The 19,238-nt window shown below is 50.8% G+C and overlaps 1 protein-coding gene across 2 annotated transcripts in view; it reads left to right on the forward strand.

The window, feature by feature from the left end:
* Nucleotides 1-2,145: 2,145 nt before the first annotated feature.
* Nucleotides 2,146-19,238, forward strand: part of CAMK1D (calcium/calmodulin dependent protein kinase ID) — a 429,331-nt gene continuing 412,238 nt past the window's right edge. For both annotated transcript variants that reach the window (XM_059056712.2, XM_059056713.2), the window contains exon 1: nt 2,146-2,301. In XM_059056712.2, the coding sequence (XP_058912695.1) occupies nt 2,210-2,301 (92 nt within the window). In that variant the 5' untranslated portion in view covers nt 2,146-2,209. The remainder of the gene's footprint in view (nt 2,302-19,238) is intronic.

The following is a 19,238-nucleotide window of genomic DNA, read 5'->3' on the forward strand; positions in this document are numbered from 1 at the left end:
TGCCTAACCTTTGACCCCAATAAACGATAGTACAGTTCTTCAAATGTATTTTTTTTTTTAAATTGAAGTATAGTTGAATTACAATGCTGTGCAAATGTATTTCTTCTTGAAGTGGTGCTGTTTGCTTTTGGTGACGTGCCCCAACTTTGAGAGCGGTTCCCTAGTCATCCATCTTGGAAGTTGGGTTTGTCAATTTAGCCAGTTTCTAACAGCCAAATCCCCCATTTGCTCTCCTCACCCTGGAGAGCCTTAAGCTAACAGCCCCTGAAAGGCGGAATCCAGCACGCAGATGTGGAGGAATGGGCAGGCCAGATTATCTTTCCACCTGCTTGGGGTCAGGGAAAAAAGGTGGAGGGCGGCGGGGTGCAGTGTGGGGGTGGGTACAGACGGCTTCTGGGAGAGCAGTGGCCTGCATCCAGCCTGTCAGAACGAGGAAGAAGGTGCTGGGTAAGTCCTCTTCAGGGAGTAGAATATTTTTTTTCCCCCCTTTTACAGGGAAATTGGAACAGTCCTGGGAAAATGGGACAGGTGTCACCAATCAAAACACAGGGCTGTTTACCCAACTCAGCCGAGGGGCCCTCAGGGAGAGAGAGTCTTGATACGAAACAAACTACAATTTTTCGAAACACAAGGTGGTCCCTGCAGGTTGGGAATGGGCGTCTGTACGTGGCTCGCCCTCTGACGGGTGGACACGGGAGAGGGATGGGCAGTCAGAATGCGCCTCCGAGATGGGAGGCCGGAGGGAACTTTGGGTGCGTTTCTCCAGTCTGTTAGAAAGGCTATTTCCAGGTACCTGCCCTGGCACAGCGTGCCCTACTAAACCCACTGCGGTTGGGCTGAGGAGGGGCAGCCCCCCTGGCGAAGAGAGTGTGGGGCAGACGTTCACTTTCCTCTAAGTCTCTGGGTTTCTTCGGCCGGCGAAGAGAGAGAGAAACCAGGAGGGGCCAAGCTGGAGCGAAGGCCGCTCCAGCCCTGGGGCCGAAGCAGCCTGGGAGGCGCACAGAGCCCGGCCCTGAATCCACCCGCCGCTTGGCCGCCAGATAACCGCGGGAGTTAAGCTCCCAAAGAGAAAACGAGGCAGCGCCTGGCACGTCTTGCGCGTCCCCGGCCGCGAGACTCCCGGCTCCCTCCTCGCCGCGAGGCCCCCTCCCCCAGCCATAATTGGACACGGGCGCCGATTTTGGTGCAATGCGAATTAGCTCCAGTCGCCCAGTCGGGAGGGCCAGGCAGGCTGGGGAGCGCCAGCCGCTGGCGGGTGCCGCGCGGCCCAAGTCAACGCCCACCTCAGCCAGTATCCCCGCGGCCGCCGCCTCCCGTAGCCATAACAACCAGCCCCCGCGTCCGACCCCGCGCAGCGCCCGGACGCCGGTGGAGGACGCCCCCGCCCTCGGCGCCCCGCATCCGGGTGGCCTTGCGCCCCCGCCCTCGCCCCCGCCCTGCAGCGTCCTAGCGCAGCGCAGAGGCGCCCTCTCCCGCCGCTGGAGAGGAAAGCCCTCGCGCCCCCGAGACTTGACTTTGCAGAATTAATAAAGCAGCCCCGGGGGGCCGGGGTCCTCCAGCACGCGCCTGGGCGCCCGCACCTGCCCGGGTCCGCCGCACCAGCCCTCTCCTGGGCTCCAGGGCGCAAGCGGCGGCGGGGAGCTTGGCCAGGCGGCGACGGCGGTGCCCCGGCGCCCGGGGCACGGCGTTCCCGGGGAGCAGGACATCCCCGAAGGCGGCAGCACGCGGGAGGCGGGGAGGCGGGAGGCGGTCGGGGCGCGCGGGGAGGGCGGCGAGTCCGCGGGAGGAGGAGGAGGGAGGGAGCAGGGCGGGCGGCTGGGAGGGAGGAGAAGGGAGGCAAGAAAGTAGCAGAAAGTGAGGCTGGCAGCCGGCGGCAAAGGAGCCGGGCGAGTGGCGGCGGCGGCAGGAAGTCTGTGCCCGAGACGCGCAGAAATAAGAGCCAGGGAGGGACCGCGGCGGCGGAGAGAGTGAAAGAGGAAACTGCAGAAGAGGAAGCTCTGCCGCAGCACAAAGTCTCCTCCGGCTCCCGTGCCGAGCATCCCCGCGCCGCCAGCCCAGCCCTCCCGGACCGGCTCGCCGCAGCCGGCGCCCCCGCTGCGCCCGCGCCGCCGTCCCCCCGCGCCCCCGCGCTCGGGCGCCCCCCCACCCTCGCGCGCCCACCCCGGCCCCCCGCGCCCCCGGCCGCTCCGCCTCGCCGCCCTCGTCTGCCATGGCCCGGGAGAACGGCGAGAGCAGCTCCTCCTGGAAAAAGCAAGCTGAAGACATCAAGAAAATCTTCGAGTTTAAGGAGACCCTCGGAACGTAAGTGGGGACTGAGGAGTAGAGGGTGGAGGTGGCAGCGGCCGCGGGTGCAGAGGTGGCTCACGCTGCCACCGCCGCCTCCACCGCGGTAGGAACCGGCGGGTCGCCACGTCCTCATTGTCCAGTTCTCGGCTCTGCGTGCCCACTGCGTGCCGGCCGCGTGGGTCTGCACCCCGCGGGCCCGGGTGGGAGCCGTTCCTGGGCGGGGGAGGCTCTGGGCTTTCGGGGTCAGTCGCAGGCGGGCGACTTTTCACTTCCCTGACACCGCCGCCCTCTCGACTTCTCCCCATGCGTGACTGTGGGCTGAGCATGGTGGATATTCCTGTTTACTGGCTGCGTGCGTCTACTCACCGTGTGCATGGGCGCACCGTGTCCGCGAGAGACTTGGTCACGAGAAAATCGGGCTCCGGGCATTCCCATTTCTGTCCTGCCGTTGTGTATTCTTATAGAATTGACGTTTTCACGTACTAGGTGTAGGCAAGACTTTGGATGGCCGCGCGATTAAGGAAAGGAGGAATTTCGCAGTGTTCAGGGTCACGTGTGGGCAGAGCCTTACCTGAGCGTCTGTCCATTTCACCAGGCTCGGCAGCACACGCTGGGGTGCCGGTCGCCAAGGGAGGGTCTGCGAGGGTCGCTGTACCGGCGGTTTCTCTCTAGGGCTGTGTGTAGTCCGAGGCTGGTGGCAGAGTCTCAAGAAAGCAGGACTAACCAGAAGTCCATGGCAGGAAGGCTCTGAGCATGTGCTGCTCCATTCAGCTGCTGTTCCTTTTCTGCCCAGGAGTTGGTTTTTATTTGTTTTGTTGTGGAGTGCCTCAGAATAGGTAGGGAGGCTGATAGTGAAAGAGAATCGGGCACTGTTGGAAGAGTCTGAAATTGGAGTTATTTTCTCCCCTCATGTGATCGGTGTCTGTCGGCATATATATTCATACACATATGTGCTGTATGAACCGAACGTTTTGCAGGGGTTCATGGAGGAGTTAGTTAGGCTGGGAAGAGATAGAGGAGGTGTTTCATAAGACAAGTCTGTGCTCTTCTCTCCTGTCTTCCTTAAACCCCCTTTACTTGTTATTGTGGTTGGTTTGCTTTTCCAGGACCACATTTTCAAACCCCGATTGTTTTCTGTCCCATACTCAGGGTCCACTGAGTTGTTTGGTCATTTTCCCTCCCCCAGCCCCATGTCTGCAGTGGTGCCCCAGAGCCCAAGTTGTGAAGGTAGCACATCCCTGCCATGCTTCTGATCCTGGGGACGCACACTTGCCGAGGATGAGAATAGGGCCTCTCAGCCGTTGTGCTTTCTTCAGGAACACGGTCTACCTGTGGGTGTAGACTTTCTATCTCTTGGAAGGAAAACAGAAAGGACTTAGCCTTTTCATAGAGAGGGGCTTGAGGCTGCCTCTTAGCATGGCCTGTTAAGGGGTGAGGTTTGTCCATAACTTTAGAAAATTATCGATGAGGTTTATTTGGCTTTGGGGTAGTGACTCTGAGATGCTAAGTTGCCAGGAAAGAAGAAGCGTGTACTTGCTGGTCATCGTGAGACCGATGATGTGGCCTCAGGTGAGGGGATGGGAGAGAGTCGAGTCCCATCGTGAGAGAATGCGTTCCTTTGCCAGGAGCATCTCCACCCGAGCCTCTTGACCTGGTCCCTCTGCTTGCAGCCTCCGAGCAGACCGATGCAGCTCCTCTGACTGCCTCCTGCTCCCCGGAGAGCCGGGCAGCTGCCCCTCTGCCGTGGCTGGGCTGCTCAGCCCCATGAGCTGTGGCTTCACTGAGTGGCTCCTGCTGTGGCAGGTGCTGTTTGGGTATGACTGCAGGTGGTTCCACCTCTGGGTAGGATGGGGACTTGCCTCAGTGGTGACGGAGAGACCGTACAGCTCTTGCAGAACAACCTCTTGGACTCTGGCCACATTGCCCGTGAACGTGGGGATGGGTCTCTGTTAGGGTTCCAAAGCTTTGCCTTCTGTCTTGGAAAGAATTCTTTGAAAAGAAGCTTCCCACTGTGGTCCGGTAGTGCTGACAGGGGTTCTAGAAGAGTGAAACACAAACAATAAAACGATCAAAATGTTTTCACTCAATAGCATGATAATAATAATAGTAGTAGTAGTAAATGTAGGTGACTTTATTAAATGAATACCAAGAACCAGTTGTTATTCTAAGTGCCTTAGGTATAGTAACTCATTTTACTCTCATGTTAACCCGATGAAGTGGGTATTTACTTCTATCCCCACTTGGCAGATGGAAAAACTGAGGCAACAGAGAAATTATGTGACCTGCCAAACCGGAGGTACTTATTAAGCGGGGCTGATATTCGAATCTAGGCAGAACAACTTGTGATTATGCATGTGGGGTTGAGCCCCTCTGTGGATTATGTAACAGCAAATGCTAATAATAATTTGACTAACTTTAGTATTTGGAAAGCTAATTTTAATATTAAGGTAAAGAAAACATAATTATCCAAACATGTAACATGTTAAAGCTTTTGGATTATCAACACCTTTTTGTCTCTTGGACTTTCTAGAAGTGGTCCAAAGTACAGGATGCCTGTTTCATCCTGGGCCAAGTCCAGTGATCTTGACCTGCGTCTAAATAGAGGTCACTTCTGGTTCTGTTAGTGAGCATTTTGGCTTCCCGCTCTACACTTGTTTGCAGTGAAACCTAGCATCAGTCAAGGGTGTCAACAGTTACAATTGGGATTCATTTCCAAGGTACTCTGCAGGCCCAATTATTTTGTTTGTCACACTTTTACCATATGCCTTTAGGATCCTAAGGCAGGAAAGCCCTGCCAGGAGCCAGATTGTCAGCCCACAGTGTTAAAATGCTTTTAAAATAAAGCGCTGTGAAGGCTCAAGGAGCACTCACTTGGTAAAACCTTGTAATCTGATATCGGGCTGCCTGATCCAGGTACCTTTCCGTGCAGAGCAGAACCTCTACTGTTGAAGGCCAGAGGGTCAAGCCATTTAGACGGTGTGGTCTGCGGGACCTTGCTGGAGAGTGGGAGCCAAATGGGAGTGAAGGCTGGCCCAGAAGGGTGGGAAGAGAGCTGGAGGAAGCAAAGGACAGCATAGGGGAAGGAATCCACTGTGTGGTTTGGGCCTGGGTTTTCTGATGCACCCCTGAGTCAGGCCTCAGGAGAAGCCTCTCAACTTATGACCTTCAGTGTGGATCCCTTTGAAGGGGAATCCCAGGCCATAACCCTACCTCTGAACAAGGTGGGAAGGCTTAATTACTGTTTATTTTTATTTTTTTAATATATTTTTTTGCGGTACGCAGGCCTCTCACTGTTGTGGCCTCTCCCGTTGCGGAGCACAGGCTCCGGACGCGCAGGCTCAGCGGCCATGGCTCACGGGCCCAGCCGCTCCACGGCACGTGGGATCTTCCTGGACCGGGGCACGAACCCGCGTCCACTGCATCGGCAGGCGGACTCTCAACCACTGCGCCGCCAGGGAAGCCCTTCATTACTGTTTATTAATCAACACCATGTTTTCAGATCCCTGCCTGGCACGCCAGATTAATGTGGGATCAAATAAATGTTGTGTAACAGCAATTAGGAGTCGTAAACACTTCTGTGGAGTGTTTGCTGAGGCCGTTCAGGCCATCTCTACCGTAGGTGTCTTTCCACATCTTCTGAACCAAGACTATGAAAATAGGCCATTTGGAGAAAGATACAGATGGGAAGAAAGGTTTGACTGTGGTGTCCAGGAAGTACCGCAGACTCATGGAAGTGGCTTCTGTAATTGACACGCCATGAAAGGCATCTGAACAGAGGAGGCCCTGAGAGCTGACACAGAATGCTTCTCCCAATATACCTAATTTCTTCCCCCAGAGTATGGAAATGGCACGTCCTGGAAAATAGATTCTTCATCTCTTCAGGGCATGAATACACGCTTTTCTTACAGACCGAATGTTTTGTGTTGAAGTAATTGCTGTTTGTGGGGGGCTGGAGCGGGCACCGTGGAGGCCTTGGGCCTGGCTTCAAGGTCTGACTCAGCTGCTGCTGGGGTGTGCGGGCTGTGGGCTGCGTGGTCATTTTTCCGCACGACCTGGTCTTAGCTTCCTCACCTGTAAAATCAGGGGGAGGGCAAGGAAGATGGGATAATTTTCAAGTGCCCTTACAACCCTTAAGATTTTTTTGCCTTGTCTGGGTAACGAAGGCATTCACTATCATTTTTTGGGAGCTTTCATGTGTAGCTAGAGCAGCTTAGCCCTATTTGGAGGGACATTTTTATGCCCAGGCTAGTAGCAAAGTGATACAGCTCAGGACAGGAGGTGTTATCCCACTTGATGTCAGTAGCACAATGCCTTTGCTTTTTTACGAAATGAGTGCCTGCTGGGTGCTGCTTTAGGAAGAGTATAAATGGAAATGTCTGTGGGACCAGCCCTGTCTCTTCCCACTAGTATCTTCCATACATGCCTTGTTCTGAAATTGCTCCATCAGTACACCTGTTGAGGACACAGATGATTGATTTATCTGAAAGCCCAGCTAGAACAAACAGACTCACCTGTTCTTTAGTGGGAGGCGGGTGTGTGTGCGTGGGTGTGGGGGGAGAGGGAGATTGCAGAGCTACCGGAGGTGATTTGTGTGTTTGACCGACTGATTTAAGGGTATTTATTCTGAGACGACTCCAAATTTTAGTCTGTGAAAAGCATTTAAAAGAATACTACAGAGAGGTGGGCAGCCCCCAGAGTGCCCCCCGAGGGTATCCCAGCTGCGGCATTGGTTAGAAGTTGGCATTTCTCAGCCCTTTGTTTGAGGCGCGATATAAATTCAGCCTCTTGTACATTTAAAAATATCGGTTGAACACCTGCTATATTCTAGGCACTGGTGCACGGTAGCGGGGAGTGCAGCAGCGAACAAGCAGACACAAATGCCTGCTTTCCTGGAGCTCACGTTCTGGTGAGGAAACCAGAAAATAAAAAAAACGTGAATCAGGAAAGTGTAGAGTATGTTATCTAGTATACACGTCAGGGGAGAAATGAAGCAGGGAAAGAGGGGGATTTTTGGAGGGGGAGGTGATGGTGGCTTGAAGCAGCGTAGCCAGGGAGGGCCTGGCTGAAGAGCTGCTATTTGAATAAAGATCTGGAGGCTCCACTGCGATAGCTGAAGGTAGAATGTTCCGGTCGGAGGGAACAGCAAGGGCTGTTTTGAGCAGAGGTGTACCTTGACCTGACTCAGGTGTTTCCACCATGGCTGTGGGTGCTGTGTTGAGAATGAATGCATGGGTTCAAGGGCAGAAGCGGGGAGACCAGCTCGGAGGCTATGGAAACCATCCAGGGGGGAGAGAATGGTGGTGGAGGACTGGGTGCCGCTCTGGAGGTGATGAGAAGTGGTTGGATTCTGGAAACACGTGGAAGGGAGAGCCGATAGGAACTGCTGGTAGATTGGGTGTGGGATGTGAGATTCGCCAGGGATTTGGGGGTGGAAGAAAGATACCGTTTGTTGCTATGGGTCAGTTTTGTTCCAGGGATTTTCTGAGCACCTGTGCTGTGGGTACAGCAGGGCTGTCTGTGTTCTGGGAAGCTCTTGGAAAGAGTTTGGAGGGAAAACTCAACATCCTTTGGGATCCTGGGTTCTCCTTGTGAGGGACTCTTGGATTTATTTATTTGCTTATTTTTAAAAAGTTAAAAAAAATCTTTGGCCATGCCACACGGCATGTGGGTTCTTAGTTCCCCCACCAGGGACTGACCCTGCGCCCCTTGCAATGGTAGCATGGAGTCTTTTTTTTTTTTTTTTTTGCGGTATGTGGGCCTCTCACTGCTGTGGCCTCTCCCGTTGCGGAGCACAGGCTCCGGACGCGCAGGCCTAGCGGCCATGGCTCACGGGCTTAGTTGCTCCGCGGCATGTGGGATCTTCCCGGACCAGGGCACGAACCCGTGACCCCTGCATCGGCAGGCGGATTCTCAACCACTGCGCCACCAGGGAAGCCCTTTATATCTTTATTGGAGTATAATTGCTTTACAATGTTGGGTTAGTTTCTGCTGTATAACAAAGTGAATCAGCTCTATGTATACATATATCCCCATATCCCCTCCCTCTTGCACCTCCCTCCCACCCTCCCTATCCGACCGGTCTAGGTGGTTACAAGGCACCGAGCTGATCTCCCTGTGCTATGCGGCTGCTTCCCACTAGCTAGCTATTTTACGTTTGGTAGTGTATATATGTCCATGCCACTCTCTCACTTCATTCCAGCTTACCCTTCCCCCTCCCCGTGTCCTCAAGTCCACTCTCTACGTCTGTGTCTTTATGTCTGTCCTGCCCCTAGGTTCTTCAGAACCATTTTTTTTTTTTTTAGATTCCAAATATATGTGTTAACATACGGTATTTGTTTTTCTCTTTCTGACTTACTTCACTCTGTATGACAGACTCTAGGTCCATCCACCTCACTACAAATGACTCAATTCCGTTCCTTTTTATGGCTGAGTAATATTCCATTGTATATATATGTGCCACATCTTCTTTATTCATTCATCTGTTGATGGACACTTAGGTTGCTTTCATGACCTGGCTATTATAAATAGAACTGCAACGAACATTGTGGTACATGACTCTTTATTTATTTATTTATTTATTTATGGCTGCATTGTATTTTCGTCGCTGCATGCAGACTTTCTCTAGTTGTGGCAAGCAGGGGCTACTCTGCGACACACAGGCTTCTCATTGCGATGGCTTCTTGTTGGGGAGCATGGGTTCTAGGCGTGCAGGCTCAGTTGCTCCACGGCATGTGGGATCTTCCCGGGTCAGGGCTCAAACCCATGTCCCCTGCATTGGCAGGCGGATTCTTAACCACTGCACCACCAGGGAAGTCCCCATGACTCTTTTTGGATTATGGTTTTCTCAGGGTATATGCCCAGTAGTGAGATTGCTGGGTCGTATGGTAGTTCTATTTTTAGTTTTTTAAGGAACCTCCATCCTGTTCTCCATAGTGTCTGTATCAATTTACATTCCCACCAACGGTGCAAGAGGGTTCCCTATTCTCCACACCCTCTGGAAGCATGGAGTCTCAACCACCGGACTGCCAGGGAAGTCCCAAGGGACCACTGGATTTTAAGGCTAATCTCTTTCCAAGAGCTTGTGTCTGGGATGGGCTTTTGAAATATCTCCTCTTCTGTCACAGGGGGAAGTCATGATAGGCTGGACATTTGAGCAGCTGGACAAACTGCTTAACCTTCTGTGAAAGTGCTGGGTTTTGCCTCTAGAATTATCAACAGGAAGGTCACTTTGACAGGTGCACCTGTAACCTACAACTCTCCCACTTGATTTGGGAATTAAAGCCCAGACGTTCTGTGAAAAATAATAAACATGTGAACTCCTGCTACTTCTTTCTTTGATAGGATGTTTTATGTTTGGAGAGAAAAAGCCAAAAGTTTTTCTTGGTTGCAAAAAAGATAAACCCTCGTGGCCTTACCGATTTGTATGGTGGGATCTTGGAAATTGCACTTTTTAGAGCTTGTTCCCGGAGGGTCTAATGAAGACTAGGTCTCAAGTAGAAATTTCTGGCTCAAACTTGGCAACCAAGTGGACAGTAATTAGACTTGGCAGGTGTACTTTCTTGTCCTCTCAGAGGAGGATTTTAGGGGTTAACTTTTTGAGCTTTTTTTTGGCTGGGTCTCCATAAATCCCTTTAATCTTTCCTTTCCCCAAATAAATATCTGTAAATCCCCTTCAATCTCTCTCCTTCTCCTCCTCTCCCCTCTGGGAGGGCTTAGCATTAGTCCAGCAGGGCACTGTCACATTATTGGACAGCTTACACCCACAAGGGTGGACCCCAGGATCTCACCATTGCCTCCAATCCTCATGAGATTTTGCAGGAATCGGCAGGGAGCCCACAGCCCCTGAGGACACATTTCTTTAATTGAAGAACGAACTGCTTATGGGTGGCCAGCACGAAGCCTGGAGCCCTCGTCAGCCGTCGCAAGTTTCTCTTCTGACTCAAGATGGTCCATCCAATGCACAAGGACACGTGGACCCTGGGAAACCTGCAAACATTACCTTCTTCTTCAGTTCACGTTGGGTACCTCCCTTTGACTCCCTGTGGTGCAGGAGATCACCTTTTCCTTGGGCTAGTTTTCTGCTAGATCCTTCTTGATTTTTAAAAATGCTTATTATGCAGTATGTGGATTCTGCAGGTTTGAGTCAGACCAAATGGATGCCACAGGCCAAGTTCATTCCATGGCAGACCAAGTTCATTCCTTGTCTCCAGTGGTCAGCTGTGGGCCTCGTGCTGTTTTTCCTAGTATTTCAGCAGGATTCAGAGATGGAGGGATGCGTTTCTTGGTTAACCCCAGATCTTGAGGGTAAGCCTAAAGACAGCGTATTGGCTGAGGCCAGGCAGGGGAGGCATCAGGAGGCCATGAACCGTGCTAGAAAGGCAGCTCCAGCGCCACCCTTCACGTCTTTCTGAGTTAAGAGGCAGATGGAAGTTGCTGCCTTGTGGGGTTCCTGTACGGATTCAGTGACATCTATGAGGTGCCTGGCACATAACTGGGATTGAGTAAACAGCAACTGCCATCAAGTTTTAGCTGTCTTCAGCTGCTGTGGTGGAGGATAGGTACCCTCGGATATTCAGGGCCAGTGCTGTGAGGAAGAACATGTCAGTGTCTGTTGGAAATTGATTTTTGGAAGCTCCTGGGGCAGAGATGCAGAGCAGTGCATACTTAACCGCCCCCCGCCCCAAGTTGATTTAAGAAACCATCAACAAGTCCTCAGTCAACCAGGGAAGAACATTTGCTGGATATTCCATGGGGCGCAGTCCTGAGCTGCTAAGAACGGAGGATCTGAGGTCACTAGGCCATGGGTGCAAGTCCTGGGTCCACTGATTCCTAGCTGTTAGGTTTTGGGCAAATTATGTCACCGTTCTCGGCCCTGTGCCCTCATCTGCACAACAGGATAACGCTAGCACCCGATCTAAGGGTTGCAGTGAAGGTTAGATGAGGGCGCGTGGAATCCCCTTAGTGCGTGGACATGGCCGTGAATCCGTGTGCAGGAAATGCGCCTTCTCTCTCCTTAGCCCCTTTGGGGCTGACACCCTGCTCCTCAGAGGCCACTTGCCCAGATTTGGGGGGTCCATGGCGCCATCCAGCACGTGCTTCCCATAGGAGGCTGGTTGGTTCCCCTGGCTCTGGCGTTCACCAAGAGCCTCAGCCCCAAACGTCCTCCAGGCCAGCTCGTGTGTTGAGTGACCTAGTTTGCAGCATATATAGACTCATCCCCTCCCTGGGTTATGTCATCAGCTTTGTCTCTCTGTACCTCTCCCTGCACCCTGAGCTGTTTTTTTTTTTTCCTTCAGTCTGTCTCTACATCAGCTTGTGCAAGACGCTCTTCTAACTGCAGTTTCTGTTGTCGCCAACAGCACTTAGATCTTGGTGCAGCTGTGGCCCTTCTTGCAGCTGAAACGTGCTTCTTTCTGGGAATGGCTTCAGTCTTATCTGCTTCGGTTTCCTATTGAAAATACCATTTGGCTTGGAGGACTGAAGTAACTTGTTGATTACAGTATTCCAAAACGTCACTGACTTTTGTGAGTTTACATTTTCTAGGTAGTGAGTTTATTTTAATGCTAGAGTTTTCACCAATGGCAACGTGTCTAGGTAGAGAGCGCATGAAAGTGCGTAACAATTTACTCAAAAGTATCCTTATCAGGGTCCCAGGTTGCAGGATGTAGGTAAAACAGTTGGAGAGCTCATGTCTGAATCGGGTGAAATCCCTCATCTTGACCTCTCCACGTTAGCCCTTTCCATGGCCTGACCAGGTCTGGGGTCACAGTTTATTGGTACCTCTGCAGTGCAGTGAGCATGGGAAAGTGAGGCTTCCCAACTGGACAGAGTCAACGTTTTTACTGGTTGAGAGGCCCCCTCTCTGACGTTTATAACCACGGCTCACATCACTGAAATTGCTTTTACGCCAAATTGGATTAGGGGCTGTAAGTGGAATCCTCAAGGCATCATATTCAACAAAACCTCGAACAGTCCCCAGTTTTCAAGTGGCGTTCCTACCTGCCCCCGCACACGATGCTGTCCCCTCCCACCAAGGCCCACAGTGTTGTGGGAGGAAACAAGAAGGAAATGAAGCTGTGCTAAGCGGAGAGGTCTGGTGGGACGATGGGGTGTGTGTGGCAGACACCCCAGGGCTCCTGCCCCCTGCCCTCCAGGGCTCTTCCCATTTCTTTAACCTTCATAAAAATGGCTGCTCGAAATTTGCCTTAAAACATTAGAAGATACAAATGCCTTGAAATAGGTTGAGAGACCAGCCATCTGTGATGTAAGTGATTTTAAAGAAAGTACTTTTTCCTCCCACGTGAAACTGACAAGAACTAGCAGTTTGGCTGGAAGACAGGAGGAAAGTAGGTAATTGTGGTTTTGGAGCTTTGGGGGGTGGGGAGTGGGGAGGTGCAAATGAGTTCCAAACTGGGAAGTTGAAGGCCAAGTGAGGCAACTGGGAGAAGGATCCCAGGCCAACGGGCTGATTAAATAAACTGGGTTCTGGGGCTTCCCTGGTGGTCCAGTGGTTAGGACTCCACGCTTCCACTGCAAGGGGTGCAGGTTCGATCCCTGGTCGGGAAACTAAGATCCCACGTGTTACGTGGCCAAAAACAAACAAACAAACACAAAAACCTGGGTCCTAGACTGGCCTGGGCCCCGAAAGGGAGGCTGCTGTAGTACTGCTCTGTGACCTCCCCCCGTCCCCTCCTCCCCCAGCACAGCCCCGGCTCCCAGGACCCGGCTGGGACATTCACACTGTAATTCAGCCTCCCTGGGCATTGGTACTCAAGGCTTCTCTAGGTGTGAGCGGGCTCCTTACCCCCATGAAACATTTCACTTTCCTTAAAAAATATGCCTTGAACAACCACCACACCCAAAAGGTGAAAATGATCTTCGGGGGCAGACCTTGTATAAGAGCTGGGGACAGCCTATATCTGGCCCTCGTGTACAGGAACGGTGCTGCTGGGAGATTCGGTCTGCCTGCGTTAGCGTGGCCAGCCTCAATGGAGTTTGTGGTCCTAGTCATGATTTTAAAAACCCCGATGTTGACTTTTTATGGCCCTCTCGGCTCCTTTGACAGCTGGGAAATAGAAGACATAATATTTGGGTGTGTGTGTTTTTTAATTGTGGTTAAAAAAATGCATAACCTAAAATTTACCATCTTGACCATTCTTAAGTCTTTTGGCTCCTTTGACAGTTGGGAGTTAGAAGACCTTGTATTTTTTTTTTTTTTTTTGCGGTATGCGGGCCTCTCATTGCTGTGGCCTCTCCCGTTGTGGAGCACAGGCTCCAGATGCGCAGGTCCAGCGGCCACGGCTCACGGGCCCAGCCGCTCCGCGGCATGTGGGATCTTCCCGGACCGAGGCACGAACCCGTGTCTGCTGCATCGGCAGGCGGACTCTCAACCACTGCGCCACCAGGGAAGCCCAAGACCTTGTATTTGAGTGTGTGTGTTTTTAAGTTGTGGTTAAAAAAATGCATAACCTAAAATTTACCATCTTAACCTTTTTTTTTTTTTTTTTTTTTTGTGGTACGCGGGCCTCTCACTGTTGTGGCCTCTCCCGTTGCGGAGCGCAGGCTCAGCGGCCATGGCTCACGGGCCCAGCCGCTCCGCGGCGTGTGGGATCCTCCCGGACTGGGGCACGAATCCACGTCCCCTGCATCGGCAGGCGGACTCTCAACCACTGCGCCACCAGGGAAGCCCCCGTCTCAACCGTTTTTAAGCCTATAGTTCATTGGCACTAAGGACATTCATGTTGTCGTGCAACCATCATCACCATCCATCTCCAGAACCTTTGCATCTTCCCAAAGTGAAGCTTTATCTCCATTAAACACTCACTCCCCATTTCCCCTCCCTCCGGCCCCGGCAACCTCCATACCTCCATGCTGCCGTCTGTCTCTGTGAATTCAGCTACTCTAGGTATCTCCTATGGGTGGAATCAGACAATGTTGTCATTTTGTGTCTAGTGTATTTTATTTAGCGTAATGTCCTCAGGGTTTATCCACATGGTAGGGTGTGTCAGAACTGCCTGCCCTTTTAAGGCTGAATAATATTCTATTGAATGGCTAGACCACATTTTGTTCATTGTGTTTATCCGTTCCTGATGCACGCCTGGGGCCGCTTCTGCCTTTTGGGTTTTGTGAATCATGCTTTATGAGCATGGCTGTCCCTCTTCAGGTCCCTGCTTTCATTTCTTTTGGTTCTTTCATTTCATATCCAGAAGTGGAATTGCTGGGTCATGTGGTAATTCTGTGCCTCATTTTTTGAGGTACTCGCAGACAGTTTTCCGCAGCTCTGTGGTGTTTTGCAGTTTGCAAAATACTTTTACATCCACGATTCCTCCTGCGCCTTAGGACAGCCCCGCGAGTGGGGAGCAATCATTGCCCTCATTTTACAGAGAAGAACATGGGGGTTCTGAGAGGTGAGATGAGTCAGGAGAAAAGGTTGCCAAGTGGCGCTTGGAGATTGGAGCGTCTTCTGACTCTGAATTCAGTGCTCTTTCTCCCCCGTCGTGCTGCTTACAAGCTGGTTAGTGGGGACAGTGGGAACAGAGAACACGGATGGATGAAAAAGGTAGCTCCCCGTTCTGTGGATGTGGTGTGGTTAGGTGACCATTGGAGCCCGTTGTGTGCTGTCAACCAGCTCTGGTTTGTAACCTTTGCTGATCCCATGGTGTAACTACTCCCGCTGGAACCACTTCAAGCTACCTCTGGTTTAACAACCGACTGCAGAATTCTTTTCTTTTTTTAAAAATTAATTTATTTATTTTTGGCTGTGTTGGGTCTCCATTGCTGCGTGCAGGCTTTTCTCTAGTTGTGGCGAGTGGGGGCTACTCTTCATGGTGGTGTGCGGGCTTCTCATTGTGGTGGCCTCTCTTGTTGCGGAGCACGGGCTCTAGGCTTCAGTAGTTGTGGCTCGCAGGCTCAGTAGTTGTGGCTCGTGGGCTCTAGAGCGCAGGCTCAGTAGTTTGGCGCACGGGCTTAGTTGCTTCGTGGCATGCGGGATCTTTCCTGACCAGGGCTCGAACCCGTCTCTCCTGCATTGACAGGCTGTTTCTTAACCACTCTGCCACCAGGGAAGCCTCCAAAATTCTTGAATGAGGCTCTTGTGAGCACGTGTGAGTTGACTCAGCACACCTTTGGAGGAAGTTGAGGTCAGGAGATCTGAGTTCAGTTCTGGCTCTGTCGCTTCAGAAGTGTGGAACCTTGGTTGTATTCTCCCTACATCTGTATCACCTTGTTTGTTAAATGGGGAGAATGACACCTGCTTCCATTGCAGACCTTTTGTAAGGCCTGAATGAGATAAGGTATGTGCAGTAAGGCTTTATACAAATAGAAGGTATTATTATGTTGCAAAGATTATAGCTTTAAAATAGTTCTTTCTCATAAATGGCAGTGTCATGCATACTCTTTGGAACCTAGCTATCATCTTTTGGGCACGGTTCCTGAGAAGTTGGGCCATGGTCAGCCTTGACGCTGAAAGCATCAATGCAAAACCCAAAGTTCCATAGTATATTTTATCTAGGCCTGTTCAGGTGTATGTTGTTTTTGTTCTCAGTGTTTAAGCGATTGGTACCTTCAGAAAAATTCTTTAAAAATTATAAAAGGACATGTCATCCTGGTAGAGAATTTTTAAAATATGGAAGAGTATGAGGAAGATGATGAGAATCAACTAGTTGGCTGGATGGGTCTTGGGTCATCAGTCCCTCTAGGGGGCGGGGAGATCTCAGGAGAGACCCCAGAGGTCAGAGGTTGGGGGGTGGGTCTGTGGGGGTTGGGGTGGGACTGTGGTTATTCACTCACTGCTGTGGAGATATTTCAGTATTTTGTCAACTGGTCTGATTGGACCACTGCACAGCGGTTGAGTATCGGCTCTGGAAATAGGGGTAGTGGTCTTTGTTGAATGCGGTGGGTGTCCGATTTTCTTCAGGGTGTCGGTATTTTGTGTTAGTTTGGCGCTGTTGGTGATGCCATCATTGGGATTATTGTCATGATTACCCTCTCTACTCTCATCACCACCTCTAAACACCTACAGAGTCAGCAGTGGGACAGAACCAGGTGCCAATAGGAGACCCCACTCAGCAGGCTTCCGGTGGGCTAGTCACCCACGTGAGAAGAAGGAGGTAAAAAAAATACTCATGTCCAAGTGTGCCTGACTCCCCTCGGTTGGGGTAGGACACAGGAACCTAGATTCTCAGTCACTTCATGGCATGAAATAACTACTGTTTGCTATGGACTGAATATTTGTGTCACCCCAAATTCATGTGTTGAAATCTAACCCCCAGTGTCATGGTATTAGGAGGTGGATATTAGCATAATATCCTCAAGGTTTATCCACATGGTAGCATGTGTTAGAATTGCCTTCCTTGGGCTTTGGGAGGTGATTAAGTCATGAAGGTGGAGCCCTTTTAAATGGAATTAGTGCCCTTATAAATGAGACCCCAGAGAGCTCCTTTGCCCCCTCCACCATATGAGGACACAGCGAGAAGGCAGTTGCCTATGAACTAGGAAGTGGGCTCTTACCAGACACCAGATCTGCCCATGTCTTCATCTTGGACTTCTGGGCCCTGCCTGGCTGGTTAGGCTCCCAGGCAGGGTTCTCATGGGGCATGGACGTGGCAGCCTCTGAGTCTTCAGGATCAGCGTGGCCTCTCTCCTCACCCCTCAAGGCTGTTCCTGGTGGCCTTCCTTTCTTGTAGGAATTCTTGAATGTGTAATATATTCCCTAAGTGTGATCTAATCCTAGAATTGCAGGAATGGTCCAGGTAGATGCAGGGACCTCCAAAAAAAGCTTGGTTAATCCTGAAGGTCCTAAGAGCTGGGTGTCCTTCCAAAGCTTTCCAGGAATTTGGAGTTTGAGGTCTCTTCTTCTAGCATGGCCAGGGGGTTAGGCCCTAACCCTGCCCCATAGGAATGAGGGAAACTTGAACTAGTCCTGGTGCTAGAAATTCCAATGGGTTTGTCTGGCCAAAGCCATCTGGAAATGTGCCTTCATTTAGTCGCCTCGGTCAGGCTTCAGGTAAGACTTTGGAGAATTGTGAGACTGATTCCACAGTTTTTTCTCAAAAAAAAAATTCATCAGATATTATAGACCAAGATTCTGCTCTGTGCCAGGCACTACGGAAGTGTTGATAAGACAAAATGTGGTTCTTGTCCCTGGGGAACTTTTGGGGGAGACAAACATGTAATTACACTTCAGTGTGATAGTGCTGCATGGCGGGGACACAATATGGAAGCTGCAAAGAGGGGCACCTTGCCAGAATTGGGGCTCAACAATGGTGAGCTGGGCTGTTGCCTAAGAAGTCAGAAGTGGAGAAGATCTAGCATTCTTCATTACTTAATGAGCTCCTGCTTTATGCTAAAGAGAAAGCTGGCTTCTGTAAGACAAAGGAAACATAGTTTTGATAATAATAATAGTAATGATAATAATAATAGCAACCATTTATTGAGCACTTACTAGGTACTAGGCACTATTCCAACTACAGTATTTTACATGAATTTTTACAATAAATCCTCATAGCAGCCCAATAAAATAGGTTCCATTGTTATCACCATTTTAGGGATGAGGACACTGAGCCCCAGAGAGGTTAAGTAACTTGGCCAAGGTCACACAGAACTATATGGACGAACTGGGATTTGAGCTTAGGTTGGGTTATCTGTCTGCGGCCAAAGCCAGTGCCCTTAACTATTATATCATTGTACTAACGTTCTACCGACTTCATAGGTTGGCAAATTTTGTCCCCTGAACTCTTAACAGAGCACATGGTGACATAAGCAAGGGTGTTTTGGGGTTTCCAAGGGAAGAGAAGTAATGGAGACGGATCATAAGAGCACGTAACTGAATTGTTTTCCTAGTAGAGCTTCTCCAGTGGCCCATTTCCCAGATGGCAGCCGTGTATTCATTTAACCAGTGGTGGTTAAGCTCTCACTTATGGCTGGTGCTGTACCAACTGGAGATTGAGTGGCAAATGAGAGGAGTGGTCCCTGCTGTGTCCTCCAGATACGCTAGACCTGTTCCGACCTCTGTGTCCTGCTCATGTAGGTCCTCCTGTTGCCATTGCTCCCCACCGATTTTCCAGGGTCTTAAGAGATGCTAAGATCACTTAAGTCTGCTCTCTTCCATCCAGTTTTCCCAGACATCAGCAACCCAGTTTGGACTTCTCTGCTTCTGTTCTTTCCAGTCTTAGAATCATACTATTGAGGGTCAGCCGTTGCAGGTTTTTTCCTTTGTGAGAATTCTCTCCAGCTGGTGCAGCTCAGAGCTGCTTGCTGGGGACATTCTCACACACGTGGTTTCCCTCCCGGGTGTTTCCCACAATGCCTTGCACCCTGAGTAATAGGTGGAGAGTGTGTTTGGTTCAGTGTTAAAAATCCCAAGTAATAAAATTGTCTCCATGGTCTCTTAGGAAGCTTGCTTTTCTAAATGTTCTCATTACTGATAAGCTCTTCCAAACATTCTGCCCGTATTTTCTCCCTCTGGATTTCATCTTCAGATCGTCACCACTTTTCCACGTGTGGCTTACTCACCCGGTGGATTAGCTGCGGTGAATTTTTAATCTGTGGGGCTTTGCTTGCTTCCTCCCTTTGGCGGCCGCTTTCTCTTGGCCGCCATGGGGCTGCTCTCGGAGAAAGAAAACTGGTTGTCAGGCTCCAAAAGAGAGTCCCTCCTCAATAGGAAGGTCCAACGCTAAATCGAAGTGATATTTGAATTATCAGATCCTTCTATTCGTTTTGTGGCCACGGTTGGTTGTGCCCTGTGGTATCCTGTTAAATACCTCTACTTTCTATTATTTTCCATCTTGGGATTTCCCCCCAAACAAGGCTTGTTTCAGTCTTGAGGTACTCATGGAAGCAATATGTAGTTGGCTTTTTTCATCTTTTCCTTTGCAATCAGGCCTTTCGTAGTTTTATGACTTTTTCTGCATGCTAGTGTGTCCAAACCCAGGGGCCATCCAAGGGGTGGTAGT

This window comes from Kogia breviceps, chromosome 3 (assembly GCF_026419965.1).
Source record: "Kogia breviceps isolate mKogBre1 chromosome 3, mKogBre1 haplotype 1, whole genome shotgun sequence".
Lineage (NCBI taxonomy): Eukaryota > Metazoa > Chordata > Mammalia > Artiodactyla > Physeteridae > Kogia > Kogia breviceps.